Source organism: Chiloscyllium plagiosum, chromosome 33, assembly GCF_004010195.1.
Source record: "Chiloscyllium plagiosum isolate BGI_BamShark_2017 chromosome 33, ASM401019v2, whole genome shotgun sequence".
NCBI classification, from domain to species: Eukaryota; Metazoa; Chordata; class Chondrichthyes; order Orectolobiformes; family Hemiscylliidae; genus Chiloscyllium; species Chiloscyllium plagiosum.
In genome coordinates, this window is record NC_057742.1 from 18,161,708 (window position 1) to 18,178,167 (window position 16,460).

The 16,460-nt window shown below is 43.7% G+C and overlaps 2 protein-coding genes across 6 annotated transcripts in view; both read right to left on the reverse strand.

Annotated features, from left to right (window-relative positions):
- LOC122539903 (acyl-CoA-binding domain-containing protein 5-like) overlaps positions 1 to 16,460 on the reverse strand; it is a 193,530-nt gene that overhangs the window by 10,498 nt on the left and 166,572 nt on the right. The gene's annotated exons all lie outside the window — the stretch shown is intronic.
- Positions 604 to 3,105, reverse strand: LOC122539905 (protein HEXIM1-like). The gene has a single exon (XM_043675063.1). The coding sequence runs from the start codon at positions 2,584 to 2,586 to the stop codon at positions 1,678 to 1,680; it is 909 nt and encodes a 302-aa protein (XP_043530998.1). The 5' UTR covers positions 2,587 to 3,105; the 3' UTR covers positions 604 to 1,677.

Sequence of the window (16,460 nt, forward strand, 5' to 3'; positions counted from 1 at the left end):
AAGGAAATTTACCATTTGTGAAAGCCTCCCAGATCATAAGAGTCTTTCTCACCCCATTACCATTGCATACATCCCTTGTCATGATGTAAACTCAATCTCAAATCTATACCATTTCAGACAAGTTATCTTCTGTACAACATACTGAAATAAAATCTTAGTATAATGCAAAGAATTTGATCTCATGACTGTCTGGTTCAATCCTGGCGAGTGAAGCAGGGCAACCACATCAGATTACAGGCAGTCCAATTTTGAGCAACTCACTTGCTGCCGAGGAGGAAAAACAAAACTAAATTTTTTTCCGAATTCCATTCAGAAGTTTTTTTTTAAAATAAGAAAAAAGATTTTAAACATGCAACAACACATGGACATTTCCAAACTCTTAACCATTGCTGCATCCCTTGATGTGGACCAATGAAGTTTTCCCACCCAATTTTTAAGCAAACTTGTTCTATTATGAACAGTTACAATCCATTCTAGACCAAGATCAGTTGTGAAGCTGGGCCATTTGTATTCAGGATTCTTTAAGAACTTAAGTCTTTATGATTAAATACAGTTGGAAAGTCTCAGGTTATCCAAAATTATAAACCATGATATAAGCACCACTTTGCCAGGAATATGAAGTTTATTTGCGACTTTAGCAGTCAAGGTACAAGATACTCTTCTCTTTAAAGACATTCATTTTTATTCTTTAAATTGTATATATATATCCATTGAAAAGGTATATTTTACAAATTTAACCCCAACAATCTTGATTCTGGCTTCCAAGTATATTCTTGGGGAACTATTCAGGTTTTTTTTAAAAAAAGTATTACCATCATTTTTAATTAACAGAATTTTAAACTAAAACTACATACTGTAATTTATTGGTCAATTTCTTTCATAAACCATTTTAGTATAATGAATAAGATGCAGAATATGGGATAATGGAAACACAGGAAGCAACTGTACAGAAAATCCCATTAAAAGCAAAAGTTGGTTGCAAACTAATCTGTTGGGAAATGCACACAACTATTTGGTTTTGCCTAACTAGTTGGGGTGACAAACCAATGGCGTGGTGGAACAATCCAAAACTATTCCAAACCATTAACTAAATTAATGTTTTAAAACAAGAATGAGGGCACAATTTTACATGACTGCCAAGAGGATCAACAGCCTACAATGCAGCAAACTGCAGAACAACCACTAACAGCCCCATTGTTAGAGGGCTCAGAAAAAAAGGTTTTCTCCAGAGCGGCGGCAGTGATGGATTTTGTACCATAGGCAATCATTTTGCAAAGTTTTAGTTAGCTGACAGCTAACTCAATATTAAGTTAAAATAAGGCAAGAGCACCCCCATTAAAACAGATAAACACAATGTTAAAAACATTGCACTGAAAACTGTACTTCTGATAGTTTTGGTTGCTTCAAGTTTATCAATAAGTGTTGCAGAAGAGATAAGATGGTTGGGGAATCACTTGTATAAAACACAAGTCAACTTTAATATCTCTGCGAAGGCAAAGGTTTAAAAATGTAGAGAAAAACAAAGTGCATCCCAATCCAAAATAATTAAGATTGTTTCAAATTTACAACGCAAGTTCAAAATGAAAAACAATGCCGAGGAAAAAAAAACCTAGACTCTGTACAGACTAAAAATATTTAGATTTATACACAGATATACATACAAGCAGAGCTCATAGTTCAATCAACACTTTCAGACAGTTTCTGCTCCTGTTTGTATAGTTCGTTCTCTTTCAGGAGCTGGAGGTTTTCTGCCCTCAGCCTCTCCATCTCCCGCTCCAGTTCTTTTAGTTTGTTGCTGCTCTCCAGCTCCCCTGCCCGGGCGATCACCGCCGCCTTGCCGCCGTCCAGGCGGCCCCTCAGCCGGTTGTTCTCGTCCTCCAGGCGGGACAGGCACTTCTCCAGCTCCAGGTACTCGCGGATCAGCTCCTGCTTGGTCATGTTCTGCAGGCTCTCGGCGTGGTACTTCTCGTAGGTCTCGGAGAAGTCCCTCTGCAGGAACTCGCCGCCGCCGTCGCCCCCCATGCCGTCGCTGCCGCTGTCCTGCTGCTCCTCCTCGTCCAGCAGCAGCAGCTCGTCCTCCTCGCTGGTCTCGTCAGACTTGACGGCCCGCCGGGGGGGGCCTCCAGCACCAGCACCCCCTCCTCCTCCAGCTCCCCCCGGGTTCAGGTCGGGCTCCTCCTGGTTGTGCTCCTCCATCAGGAACTGGGTGGTGTTGTAAGGGGCCACCGTGAAGCCCTTGGCGAACATCTCGGCGCGGGTCTTGGCCGCCCGCACGCTCTCCCTCTCGTCCAGCTTCTTCTTCTCCTCCCACGACAGCTTGAAGTAGGGCTTCCAGCGCCGCTTCTTCTTGGACGGCCGACGCCGGTGCCGCTTCTTGCCTCCGGCGAGAGCGCCTCCTCCCGTTCCGCCTCCGACCCCGCCTCCCGGAGCTGCGGGCTCTTTAGCCGCGGCGGCGTCGCTCGGCTTCGGCGGCGCTCGCCCTCTGCCGTCCCGACCCGCCCGGGCGACGCTCGGAGACGGAGGCGCCCGCCCGCCCTCCGCCTGACTCCGCTCCCCCAGCAAGTCTCCCGACCCCTCCGACATCATGAGCCCCTCCTGACCCACCGGGTCAAGCGTGAGATTTATTTTTCTCTTTTTGTTGCCCCCTTCCCCAAAATGGAGTCTCTGCTCCGAGACTCCGCTTCTGTGGCGAGCACGCAGGCCCAACACCCAAACAACACTGACTACTCAGCTTAACTGCTACTGCTCGCCCCCCGAGGCGGCCTTTATATAACGATCAGGGCGTCTCACTGCGCATGTCCCCTCCGCGCCGCTGCTCACGGGATTTGTAGTCCAGCGACTCCGCAGCCGCAACGCCGACCGCCTAACCATGAACTACAACACCCACAAACCACTGACGGCGGTTGGACGGGGAGAAAAACCGCCCGATGGACCCGTTGCTTCCGACAGCCTAAGGCCCGCCTTCACTCCATGTTTATTGGTTACTTCGCGCGGGGCGGGCATATCGCTTGGGCAACGCCGACGTTCGCTTGGTTTCTTTCTGCCGTCAATCATCAGCACATGCCCGGGACTGCTTCTCCAACGCTTCTGTGTTTGAACAGGAGGGAAATATCCCTGCGCTGGGTACTGAGGTGACTGTACCAGTTTTAATCCAGAGGGTGGATGAAATAAGGAGTAGAAGTGAAAATGTAATTTCATGTGTTAATGATATATTGTATTTGTATAAATGACTGTATTCAAATATATCACTAAGTTTTGCGGATTTTAACCGTTCATTTCTTTTCTATTATAAATTTTATTTTAAACATACTATGAAAGTACCCCTCACTGAAGAATAAATTGATCCAAACTGTCACGTACCAGCTGTGAATAGAGTGATGTGTTTGTTTGGGAGCTCCATGTTTTGGACGGTTACCCACCGAACGAAAGATTAGTTTGATTATTCTCCCTTTCCCCAAAAAACAAAGCTAAAAAGCGAAATTTGTTACATACCGGTCGCTGCATTAGCCTAGCGTTTCTGTCACGTCGGTTGTTGGACACTGATCACTTTGGGGTTGTGTGGGAGGAGTTGTTGTTGAGGGGCGAAGCGATCAGTTGGTCCTAGTGTCCGAATTAAAACAAAAATACTGCACAGAGATGGGCCGCAAAACAAAATGGTGGAGCTGAAGTCCTGAAACAAGCCTCACTTGAACCCAAAAGCTCTGTTCAAAACATGTTTTATTCTGCTCTGTGTGGGTTCCCGGTGTCGGAGCGCCTTTGACGGGCGACTGGATGAAGAGAGCGGCGGGGCTTCGCAGGCCTAGTGACAGCTCGGTCACGGAGTACTGTACAAGCTATGCATCCATAAAAAAACAGTCAACTATAGAACTCTTTCCAAATGACTGTTTAAACACAATTGCATTCAAAAGTAGAACTGCATTCGCTTTCCCTTGCACTTTCTTTGGCAATGTTCCAGTATTTGGCAAACGAAAGGGAGTTACTGGGATAATTTAATCTAGAGATCTAGATAATATATTCAGTTCAGAAACAAGTTTGCGTCCTCTGCATGTGTTGACCAAGGAAAGCAGGTTTATTGTCAGCTCTCCATATAATGTTGTTCAAGTATTTCAAGTTCGCTTTCATCATCGGCGAAGCCTCAGTGTTTCCTGCCATTTTTGGGTCGCTGCTATGCAGTTCAAATGACATAGTTTACACCTTGTTGAGTACACTATTACGATGGTCAAGTACTTGGAATAGGAACGATTATTAAATTGAGAGGTCACAGTCGAAACTAGTGCCAACGTTCGTTAATCACAATTACCTTTAAAGGTCAACTTCTTAAAAGAAGTAATGATATTTCCTGTACTCAAGTGTTGCACACTGGAGATGTCTTCTGTCAGAAGCAGTTTAACTATGTAGAAAAATGGATAATTCTCCCACATACGTCAAAAAGCAATTAATTAGGTGTCATAAGATTGACTACAACATATTGGTAAGTGAATAAGTTAGCAATGAGTATCTGACAGGATGATACAATACCATGAATATAACTATATACTTTCTGTAGACTGCCAAGCAGTTGAAAATGTTTTTCAGGACTAATGTTTATGTGACATAGGAGAGTAAGGAGTCAGTTGACATTGCTCTTAATGTGAAAATGCCCAAATCCTAATGTATAACATGATTAAATCCCAGGAATGCATAATATAAACCCACAAATAGTCTAAGGAATGTTATCCTTTTAGTATAAACTTTTTTTTGTAATTGTGAGACATTACAATGTATCATCTTGTCTATTATGGCTAATAATACATACAGCAAGCTGAACACAGGTTTGCCTACGGTTTATGCCATGCCAAAATATTTTTGGTTCATGTAAATAATAATCTACAAGTGAGTTTTGAGAAGATTTGTAGCTCAAGTTGAGGTTCTGGATGTAGGTTTGCTTGCTGAGCTGGGAATGAACCTTCCAGCTCAGCAAGCAAGCCTACATCCAATAATCTAAAAATTGACACCCACAAATACAACTTCACATAGCAAACTAAATTATTGCATTCATATAGTAATATTTAAAAATTTGTTCTGTTCATTGCCCATCCTAGGCCATGAAACATTTTATAGAAGTGGAGTTTAATGTTTGGCCCACAATATGCATTTGTTCTCTTGGTATCTTATGCAATGACTCACAGTACGAGTACTAACTCACCCCAAATTAGACACAATTTTGTGTTTCAGACAACCTTAACATTTGTGGGTGGAGAGGACTTTATTAGATTATGCTGGATTTGCAGAGATCACAGATGAATGACCATGTGTAACTCACCCTACCATCCAGTTTCTGCAGCACCTGCTTTAAAAAAAGAGATGCTGAGAAGAAGCAAATACTTTTAAGATGAACAGATCCCGAATTATTAAATCACCACAAGTCCTGCAACTAAGGCCATATGCAATCCTAAGTGGAAAATAGTCTGTGAAAGAAAAAAAATACAGGACGATGCACTAATGAGATGAGTAGGAAAGACTAATTGGTGTTATGAGATTTTGACAGTTGCCAATGAAGAGTATCACAAAGACATAGACACCCTACCTTATGTGTTTAAATTCATGAAGAGGAATGTCATGAGTGACAAACTTGTAAAATTATGCCACAAGAGCATCAGTAAGAGATGGCCAGCTTTTGGATGCTTATGGAAAGGAATGTAGAATGTGTTATAGAATATTTGAAGTCCAGTTAACTTTGGGCACAAGCAAGTGGAACCAATCCATGCTACAATAATACTGGTCACAAACAATTTAATCAGGAAATAGCAGGTATGGGTAGTGGTAAGTTGAAACATTATTTTTCCAGCATTCAGATGTCTAGTACTGACAATGTAAAACACGATAATGGAAAATCTGATGGTTATATTAAAAAAATCCCAAAATTTCCTACATGCAAAAACCCAGTGTAAGCCCAAATCCTGGAGTATGAAAACTGTCATTCAGAGAACAAACAGAACCTGTGATACCCAGAAGCTTAATCACATATCTTCAGTTGTTGGATACAGCAGTTATTGAATCTTTTAGAGTATTTTACAGGAAACATTTGCAAATCTGGTCACCTGAAGGCCTAAAATAACTTCTCTGAAAGGAACAGACTGAGAAAAATCACCATAGCTGGAGTTTCTGAATAATACCCAGGACTTAAGAGGCTATATATCCAATAATCTTTTGTGGGTATTCATAATGATTGAATCATAGCAAAAAAAAATGAATAGGATTTTGATACTATTAAACACAATAAGTGAAATTACATGATAAGGAATTCTTAAATTGTTTTATTATTCAAACAGCGATGAAGGAATTTCTTTATTTGGCCCCAGAACAGCTTGTGCGCAGAATCCTGAACAGTTTACATAGAATCCTTACAGTGTGGAAACAGGCCATTTGGCCCAACAAGTCCACACCGACCCTCCGAAGAGTAACCCACACAGACCTATTCCCCTACCCTACTACTCTACATTTTACCTCTGACTAAAGCACCTAAATTACACACCCCTGAACACCATGGGCAATTTAGAAGAGCCAATTCACTTAACCTGCATATCTTTGGACTGTGGGAGGAAACCGAAGCACTCATAGGAAATCCATGCAGACACAGGGAGAATGTGCAAACTTCACACGGACAGTCGTCCAAGGTTGGATTCAATCCTAGGTCCTTGGTGCTGTGAGGCAGCAGTGCTAACCATTGAGCCACCATGCCACCCTTACACACTGCTGCTTTTTATCCATTTCAAGTCATAAAGTCATAGAGATGTACAGCACGGAAACAGACTCGGTCCAAACCGTCCATGCCAACCAGATATCCCAACCCAAATTAGTCCCACCTGCTAGCACCCGGCCCATATCCCTCCAAACCCTTCCTATTCATATACCCATCCAAATGCCTTTTAAATGTTGCAATTGTACCAGCCTCCACCACTTCCTCTCCATACAAGTAACACCCTCTGCGTGAAAAAGTTGTCCCTCAGGTCTCTTTTATATCTTTCCCCTCTCACCCTAAACCTATGTTCTCTAGTTCTGGACTCCCTCACCCCATCTATTCCCCTCATAATTTTGTAAACCTCTATAAGGTCACCCCTCAGCCTCCGATGCTCCAGGGAAAACAGCCCCAGTCTATTCAGCCTCTCCCTATAACTCAAATCCTCCAACCCTGGCAACATCCTTGGAAATCTTTTCTGAACCCTTTCACGTTTCACAGCATCTTTCCAATAGAAAGGAAACCAGAATTGTACACAATATTCCAACAGTGGCCTAACCAATGTCCTGCTCAGCCACAACATGACCTTCCAACTCCAGTTCTCAATACTCTGATCAATAAAGGAAAGCATACCAAACACCTTCTTCACTATCCTATCTACGGGCAACTCTACTTTCAAGGTGCTATGAACCTGCACTGCATGATCTCTTTGTTCAGCAACACTCCCTAGGACTTTACCATTAGTCCTAAGATTTGCTTTCCCAAAATGCAGCACCTCGCATTTATCCGAATTAAACTCCCATCAGCCAATTCTCAGCCCATTAGCCCATCTGATCAAGATCCTGTTGTAATCTGCCTTCTTCGCTGTCCACTACATCTCCAATTTTGATGTCATCTGCAAGCTTACTAACTATACCTCTTATGTCTCACAGTTCTTATGGTGACAATATACCTACCTTGCAAGTTTATGCTATAAACTGTATTGTTTTAAAATAAAATATTACTTTATATGTTATGCAAAGGAATGTTTTTATGTACTATAATGGCTAATATCAGGTTAATTGATTATTGGTTGAATGAATAAATAAAGCTGAGGTTTTGTGAAGTATAAATGTGAGGGTGTTTATTGCAATTTTTATATCTGTTTTGTGATTATGCCCTCAATAACATGGAAATTGTAAATTAGTGGCCTTGATTGTAATGTTTATTTATCTGTATGTCATATTCAATTTTATGTTCTATCTTTTTTCTCCCACAAGTGTAATATTTATAGAAAGGAAGAGGGAAAGATGTTTGTTGGAGGTGTGTGACAAGATGGAGAGTAGGAGAGATGATATAATTTGTCATACTGGGAGAATAGTCCCTGTATGTGTAAACACTGGGGTGATATGGAGCATGGTGGCTTGAATCGGCAAAAGGTACATAGAAAAATGGTTGGGTCTATGTGTATTGGAAAGGGTGTTAGGTCTGAGTGTGGGGTTCTGGCTATGGGAATATTGGGAATGGTTTGTTAAGAACACGGAAGTGCTGGTGGGATAATCAGGGGTTTGTGAGCATGGTCTCAAGATATCAGGTGTTACATGGATAGTGAAAATATTAGTACCGTAATGGGGGTAGATGAGTGGTATTAATACTGGGAGAGAGCTCAAAGAACAAAGATAGAAAAGGTGAATGCTGTGGAATCTTGGGAGCATAATAATGGTGTATTGAAAGTTTGAAAGCTATTAGAAGCTTATGGTGGAGGTTGGGCATTTCAAGAAGAGCAGCATAGTTGTTAGATGACAGAAAAATAAATAGTACAGTCTGGGACAGTTAGTGGTTTTGCTCAAATGCTGGACAGAATGGTGTGATAGTGTGAGATGTCTGGGGAGGGAATTTTGCGTTCCAGGTGTAAATCTATTTAGTAGTGACTATGGTCTGGTACAATTTTGGAGGAGGGTGGGGTAAGGGTGTAAGGGATAAGGACCATCAACCTTCATTATTCCCCTTCCCAGAACTTTCTAAAAATGCTTTTTCCATGAGGTTGGGAAGCTATTTCAGTAGTTTAAAACATTTACAGCATTTATATTGCAAATTGCTCATTGTATCTCAGCAATTACAGTATAAATACCTTGAGGGATTTAAATAAAAATCAGTTCTTGCTTCTGTGCCAGTTGCATTGTGGCTGGTCATCTGCTTTTACCCACTGTGAAAAATATGATAGCCACATTTCATGCTTTATGTTTTTTTTTTAATTTATTCATTTTGTGGGATGTGGGTGTCGCTGGCTGGCCAACATTTATTGCCTGTCCGTAGTTGCCCTTGCGAAGGTGGTAGTGAGCTGTCTTCTTGAACTGCTGCAGTCCACCTGCTGAAGTTTCACCCACGATACCATTACGGAGGAAATTCCAGGATTTTGACCAAGCAACAGTGAAGGAACGGCAATATATTTCCAAGACAGGATGGTGAGTGATTGGGGGGGGCAGGCTGGGGGGGTTGGGGGGGGAAGATGGTACTTGAAGGTGGTGGTAATCCCATATATCTGCTGTATTTATCTTTCTAGATGAAAATGGTAATTGGCTTGGAAGGTACTGTCTGAGGATCTTTGCTAAATTTCTGCAGTGCATCTTGTAGATAGCACACACTGCTGCTACTGAGCATTAATGATGAAGGGAATGGATGTTTGTGGATGTGGTACCAATCAAGCCAGCTGTTTTGTCCCTGGATGGTATCAAGCTTCTTGAGTGTTTGTGGGGCTGCACTCATCCAGGCAAATGAGTATTCTATCACACTCCTGATTTGAGCCTTGTAGATAATGGACAGGATTTGAGGAGTAAGGAGGTGAGTTACTTGCTGCACTATTCATAGCCTCTGATCTGCTCTTATAGCCACTGCCTTGATGTGGTGAGTCCAGTTGAGTTTTTGATCAATGATAACTCCCAGCATGTTGACAGTGGAGTATTCAGCAATAATAATATCACCGAATGTCAAGGGACGGTGGTTAGATTGTCTATTAGATTGATCATAGCCTGGTATTTGTGTGACGCAAAGCAACTTGCCACTTGTCATCCTGGATATTGTCCAGATCTTGTGGTATTTGGATACGGACTGCTTCAGTGTCTGAGGAGTTGTGAATGGTGCTGAACATTGTCCAGTCATCGGTGAACATCCCTACTTTTGACCTTATAATGGTGGGAAGGTCACTGATGAAGCAGCTGAAGATGGTTGGGCTTAGGACACTACCCTGAGGAACACCTACAGAGATGTCCTGGAGCTGAGGTGACTGACCTGCAACAATCACGACCATCTTCCTGTGTCAGATATGTCTCTAACCACCGGAGAGTTTGCCCCCGATACCCATTGATTCCAGTTTTGCTACACTTGATCAAATGCAGCCTTGATGTCAAGGGTTGCCACTCTCACTACACCTCTGAACTTCACATCTTTTGTCCAGGTTTGAACCAAGACTGAAATGAGATCAGGAGCTGAATGGCTCTGGCCAACACTGAGCAGGTTATTGCTGACTAGGTGCTGCTTGGTAGCACTGTTGTTGACACCTTCCATCAATTTACTGATGATTGACAGTAGATTGAGAGGGTGGTAATTGGCCAGGTTGGATATGTCCTGCTTCTTATGTACAAGAACTTTAGTCTTGTCTTTTGCACTGATGTGCTGGGCCCTTCCTTTGTTGAGGATAGGGGTATTTGTGGAGCCGCCTTCTTCAGTAAGTTTTTTAATCATCCAACATCATTCACGATTGGATGCGGCAGGACTGAAGTTGGTTGTGGGATTGCTTAGCTCTATCTGTCATTTGCTGCTTAAGTTGTTTGGCATGTAAGTAGTCCTATTTGGTGGTCTCATCAAGTTGACAACTCATCTTCAGGTATACCTGGTTCTGCTCCTGGCATGCCCTCCTTCAATATCCATTGAACTAGGGTTGATCCCCTGCTGTGATGGTAATGGTTGAGTGGGGGAAATGCCAGGCAATGAGGTTACAGATTGTGCTCGATTACAATTCTGCTGCTGTTAATGGCCTACAGCATCTTGGATGCCCAGTCTTGAGTTGCTGGATCTGTTTGACGTCTGGTCCATTTAGCACGGTGATAGTATCACACAACAAGATGGAGGTTATTTTCAATGTGAAGGTGGGACTTTGCCTACACAATGTCTGTGTGGTGGTCCCTCTTACTGATGCTGTAGTGAACAGATGCTGCAGCTGGCAGATTGGTAAGGTTGAGATCAAGTATGTTTTTCCCTCTTGTTTCGGTAAGGTGTTTGATAAGGTTCCCCACGGTAGGTTACTGCTCAATCCGAGGCATGGGATTGAGGGCGATTTAGATCAGAAATTGGCTAGCTGAAAGAAGACACAGAGTGGGAAATGTTCATCCTGGAGTTCAGTTAGTAGTGGTATACCGCAAGGATCTGTTTTGGGTTCACTGCTGTTTGTCATCTTTATAAATGACCTGGATGAAGGCGAAGAAGGATGGGTTAGTAAATTTGTGGACAACACTAAAGTTGGTTCAGTTGTGGATAGTGCTGAAGTATGTTGTAGGTCACAGAGGGATATAGAAAGTGGGTTGAGAGGTGGCAAATGGAGTTTAATGCAGAAAAGTGTGAGGTGATTCACTTTGGAAGAAGTAACAGGAATGCAGAGTACTGGGCAAATAGTAAGATTCATGGTAGTGTAGATAAACAGAGAGATCTCTGTGTCCACATACATAGATCCCTCAAAGTTGCCATCTAGGTTGATAGGGCTGTTAAGAAGGCATATGGTATATTAGCTTTTATTAGTAGAGGGAACGGGTTTCAGTACCATGAGGTCATGGTGCAACTGTACAAAACACTGGTACGGCTGCACTTGGAGTGTTGCATGCAGTTCTGGTCACTGCATGATAGGGAGGATGTGGAAACTTTGGAAAGGGTTCAAAAGAGATTTACCCAGGATGTTGCCTGGCTTGGAGGGAAGGTCTTACAAGGAAAGGTTGAGGGACTTGAGGCTGCTTTCGTTAGAGAGAAGAAGGTTGAGAGATGACTTAATTGAGACATATAAGATAATCAGATGGTTGGATCGGATGGATAGTGAGAGCCATTTTCCTAGGATGATGATGGCTGGCACAAGGCGGCATAGCTTCAAATTGAGGGGTGTTAGATATAGGACAGATGTCAGCGGTAGTTTTTTTTTCTCAGTAGTAGGGCGTGGAACGCACTGCCTGCAATAGTTGTAGACTTGACAACTTTACAGGCATTTAAATGGTCATTGGATAGGCATATGGATGAGAATGGAATACTGTAGGTTAGATGGGCTTCAGATTGGTTTCACAGGGCGGTACAATATTGAGGGCCAAATGGCTCGTACTGCGCTGTCAAGTTCTATGTTCTATGTTCTGTTGGTTCCCTCACAACCTGATGCAGATTAAGTCTAACAGCTATGTCCTTTAGGACCCGACCTGCTCAAACGGTAATACTGTTGCTGAGCCAATCTTGGTGGGGGACATAGAAATCTACAATACGTTTGTGCCCTTGCCAGCTTCAGTGCTTCCTCTAAGTGTTATTCAACATGGAGGAGAACTGATTCATCAGCTGAGGGGGATGGTACGTGGTAATCAGCAGGAGGTTTCCTTGCCCTTGTTTAACTTGAAGTCATGAGACTTCATGGGATCCAGAGTCAATGTTGAAGACTCCCAGAGCTATTCCATCCTGCTCTATAACACTGTGCCACCACCTCTGCTGGTTCTGTCCGGCCAGTGAGACAGGACATATTCAGGGATGGTGTTGGTGGTGTCTGGGATATTGTCTGTAAGTATGATTCCATGAGTATGACAATGTCAGGCTATCACTTGACTGGTCTGTGAGTTTGCTCTCCCAATTTTGGCACTAGCCTTCAGATGTTATTGAGAAGGACCTTGCAGGGTCGGCAGGGCTGTTTCTGTAATTGTCTTTTCCAGTGCTTTGCTCGATGCCAGGTGATCCATCTGTTTTCATCTCTTTGAGATTTTGTAGCAATTGGTATGACTGAATAGCTTGCTAGGCCATTTCAGAGGGCAATTGAGAGCCAACCACATTGCTGTGGGTCTGGAGTCATATGTAGGCCAGAGCAGGTGAGGTTGCAGTGATTTCCTTCCCTGAAGGACGTTTCTGAACCAGATGGGTTTTTCCAACAATCGGTAATAATTTCATGGACAACAGTAGATTCTTAAGTCCAGATTAAGTTTTTTTTAAAAATTCAAATTCCACCATCTCCTTGAAGGATTCAAACCTGGGTCTCCGGAACGTTACTTGGGTCTCTGGATTAATAATCTTGCAATAATACCACTTGGCAATTGCCTTCCCTAGCATTTACGTCTTGGCAAGCGTTCAGCATCTGAAAGAGTTTAAAAACAGATCAAGTCTGGGGAGCTTTGTCATTTTTTAGAGCCACAACAGAATACATGGAATAGTCCGTAGTGGTAACTGGTTGAGATCACTCTCAAGACTTGGAAATGGAATAACAGTAGACCAAACACAAGGCAAAGGACTCAATTTTTATGAGCTTTAGATTACTTTTCAGTGTTAACTAAGGAAATCTTATTTTGTAACAGTGTTAGCGCATGTTCTCATAATTTGAGTGAAACAAGGCCTTGGAGTTTGGCAGTACTGAAGTAGTAAAATTCTTTAAACTAGTGTTAAGCTTTGCTCTGTGCTTGGCACCAAGGTCAGTGTGGTGTCAACTATCTGGTAGAAATCCCAGATGTGTCGGTAGAAGCTCAATTACATTCCAGCTGTAAGTGCCACCACTTTCTCTCCAAGACCTCACATTATTTTTGCTACTATACCCATCTCCTACCAAGGCTCATGCTATACTACTCCCTCACTATATTGCCTGCAACAGTTGGTTTATTCTGCACCGCCCCCCCAGCTCCAACTCTGCTTTCCATGTACATTTTCTATTCACTTGCATGGGACACCTCCCCACCTGCACCAAAACTAATGGCTGTGCCACCACTTCTATCTCTCATAGTACCTGCTTCACTCCAGGAAGGAAACAGCTTACAATTGGGAAAAAACACAGAGAGGTGGTAGGCTCTTCACCCCTTATGTTGGGTGCATCCTGGCTCTGGCCACTCAGAGAGGCTGAGTGATTATGTCCATGCTCCTCGACTGGTATTGGAGGCAGCCCTTAACCTGCTGTGTCAGGATGCACTAATCAAAGGCTATCTCCCCGGCATTGATTGGGACTGCTAAGGCACGTTGACAACCATGACAAGCTTCTTGATTATATCTGTGCTAAATGGCAAGGCACGAGAGAAGTAATATGAGCTGGGCATCTCAGAGGGGAAAATGCAAAAAGATAATACAAAGCAGGAATTCCATGAGCATCGTGGTAGGCTATGAGTGAGTGAGTGCTATGAGAGCAAACAAAGATCCTGGAGTTATAGCCTGGTCCAGAGCATGAACTGGGTGAGTGTGTCCTTGAGAGCAAAGTGCCCTTGTTGCAGCATCACAATGATAGTTGCTGTTACATGGTGAGATGTTGGTTCGTAGTGTCTGAAATGGAGGTCCTTTGAAGCAAGTGGCAAGCTGAAGTCACCAGGTACCTGCTCTGACTTCCATGTCAAGAATTTCTAACACCTAGCTTGTTCGGTATTTTGGGAAGATAGGAATCCTAACATTATGATTTGAGTTGTGGTGTTAATAAAGGGCACTTAACAAGAACAAATCCTTTTTAATTGGCAAATCACTGAGAAACTCACCTCACTGTGTGACGATGCCGCTCATTTAACAAGGTTATGCTGTCCTTGACTCTTATTCTGTAAAGTCTAGTTTTGAAGGGTTTTAGGGCCTATTTTATTATAGCTAACAGACACTGCCTTAGGCAAAAGGCTTTGAACTTTAAAAACACACATGTACATTGAAAGGGGAGTGGCCAGTTCTCCCAGCTCAGCTTTGAACGAATACACACACACACACTATTACAGCACAGTACAGGCCCTTCGATGTTGCACCGACCTGTGGAACCAATCTGAAACCTATCTAACCTACACTATTTCATTCTCTTCTATATGCCTATCCAATGACCATTTAAATGCCCTTAAAGTTAGCGAATCTACTATTGCTGCAGGCAGGGCGTTCCACACCCCCTACTACTCTCTGAGTAAAGAGACTACCTCTGACACATCTGCCCTAAATCGATCACAAGGGTTTGGTTTGATTTGGGCAGTAGATGTGATCTATATGGACTTCAGTAAGGCATTAGACATGGGAGACTGATTAGCAAGGTTAGATCTCACGGAATACAGGGAGAACTAGCCATTTGGACACAGAACTGGCTCAAAGGTAGAAGACAGAGGGTGGTGGGTGGAGGGTTGTTTTTCAGACTGGAGGCCTGTGACCAGTGGAGTGCCACAAGGATCAGTGCTGGGTCCTCTACTTTTTGTCATTTACATAAATGATTTGGATGCAAGCATAAGAGGTACAGTTAGTAAGTTTGCAGATGACACCAAAATTGGAGGTGTAGTGGACAGCAAAGAGGGTTACTTCAGATTACAACAGGATCTGAACCAGATGGGCCAATGGACTGAGAAGTGGCAAATGGAGATTAATTCAGTTAAATGAGAGTTGATGCATTTTGGGAAAGCAAATCTTAGCAGGACTGATACGCTTAATGGTAAGGTCCTCGGGAGTGTTGCTGAATAAAGATACCTAGGACGTCTTCAGCACCCCTGCAGACGGAGCGCAGCGTAGATACACCTGGTCACGGGCAGACGGGTCTATCCGCTCAAGGATAGATTACCTGTTTGTGTCCCGAATGCTCTCGGTCAGATCCACCGACGTCAAGCCGATGTTCTTCTCTGACCACTGCCTCCTGCTGGCAGACTGTCACCTACAGGACAAGAAGCGGGCTGGTAAGGGAACGTGGAAGCTGAACACAAAGCTGTTAACCCCGGGAAACATTGAGGAGCTCAAGAGGGACTACGCAGGTTGGAGAACCGTGAAGCCCCTCTTTGAGTCCCCAGCGGACTGGTGGGGAACATCAAGAGGTTCTTCATCCTCAAAGGTGTTCAGGAGGCGAGAGAGAGGCAGGGAAAACTGTCCCAGCTCCAGGAAAGTATGCAGAACCTGCTCCTGCTGCAAACGATGGGGGTGGATGTCACGGAGGACCACAAGGAGGTGAAGGGCCAGCAAGCCTCGCTCTTTGCCTCGGAGGCCTCCAAGATAATCTTCCGGTCCAGGGTCCGCTCAGTGGAGCAGGACGAGACGTGTTCACGTTTCTTCTTCCAGAAGGTGCACAAAGAGAGCCCCATGCTCAGCAGCCTGAAGGAAGAAGATGGCTCGATAACGTCACCTCAGGCTGACGTCATGAGGATCAGTAAATCCTTCTACGCCAGTCTGTATGACGCGAAGCAGACCGACAGAGGACAGAAATGACTGGGAGGCCGCACTATCACGGAGGTCTTAGACGACAGAACACGCGAGAGGCTGGACCAGCCGCTATCTCTGGATGAGCTGACCAAAGCCCTTGAGTCCTTCGGAAAGAATAAAACTCCTGGAAGTGACAGCTTACCGGTCGAGCTCTATTCCGCTCTGTGGGACTTGATTGGCCAGGACCTGCTGGAGGTGTATGTCAGTATGCTTCGGGCAGGTACCATGAGTGAATCCATGAGGAAAGGCATCATCACCCTCATCTACAAGCGGAAGGGGGAGAGGGAGGAACACAAAAATTGGAGACCAATCTCACTGTTGAATGCAGATTACAAAATTCTGTCAAAGGTAATCGCCAACCGGG

What these genes read in the sequence shown, in the direction of transcription:
- LOC122539905 (XM_043675063.1), bottom strand. Translation starts at nt 2,586, where the DNA reads ATGATGTCGGAGGGGTCGGGAGACTTGCTGGGGGAGCGGAGTCAGGCG.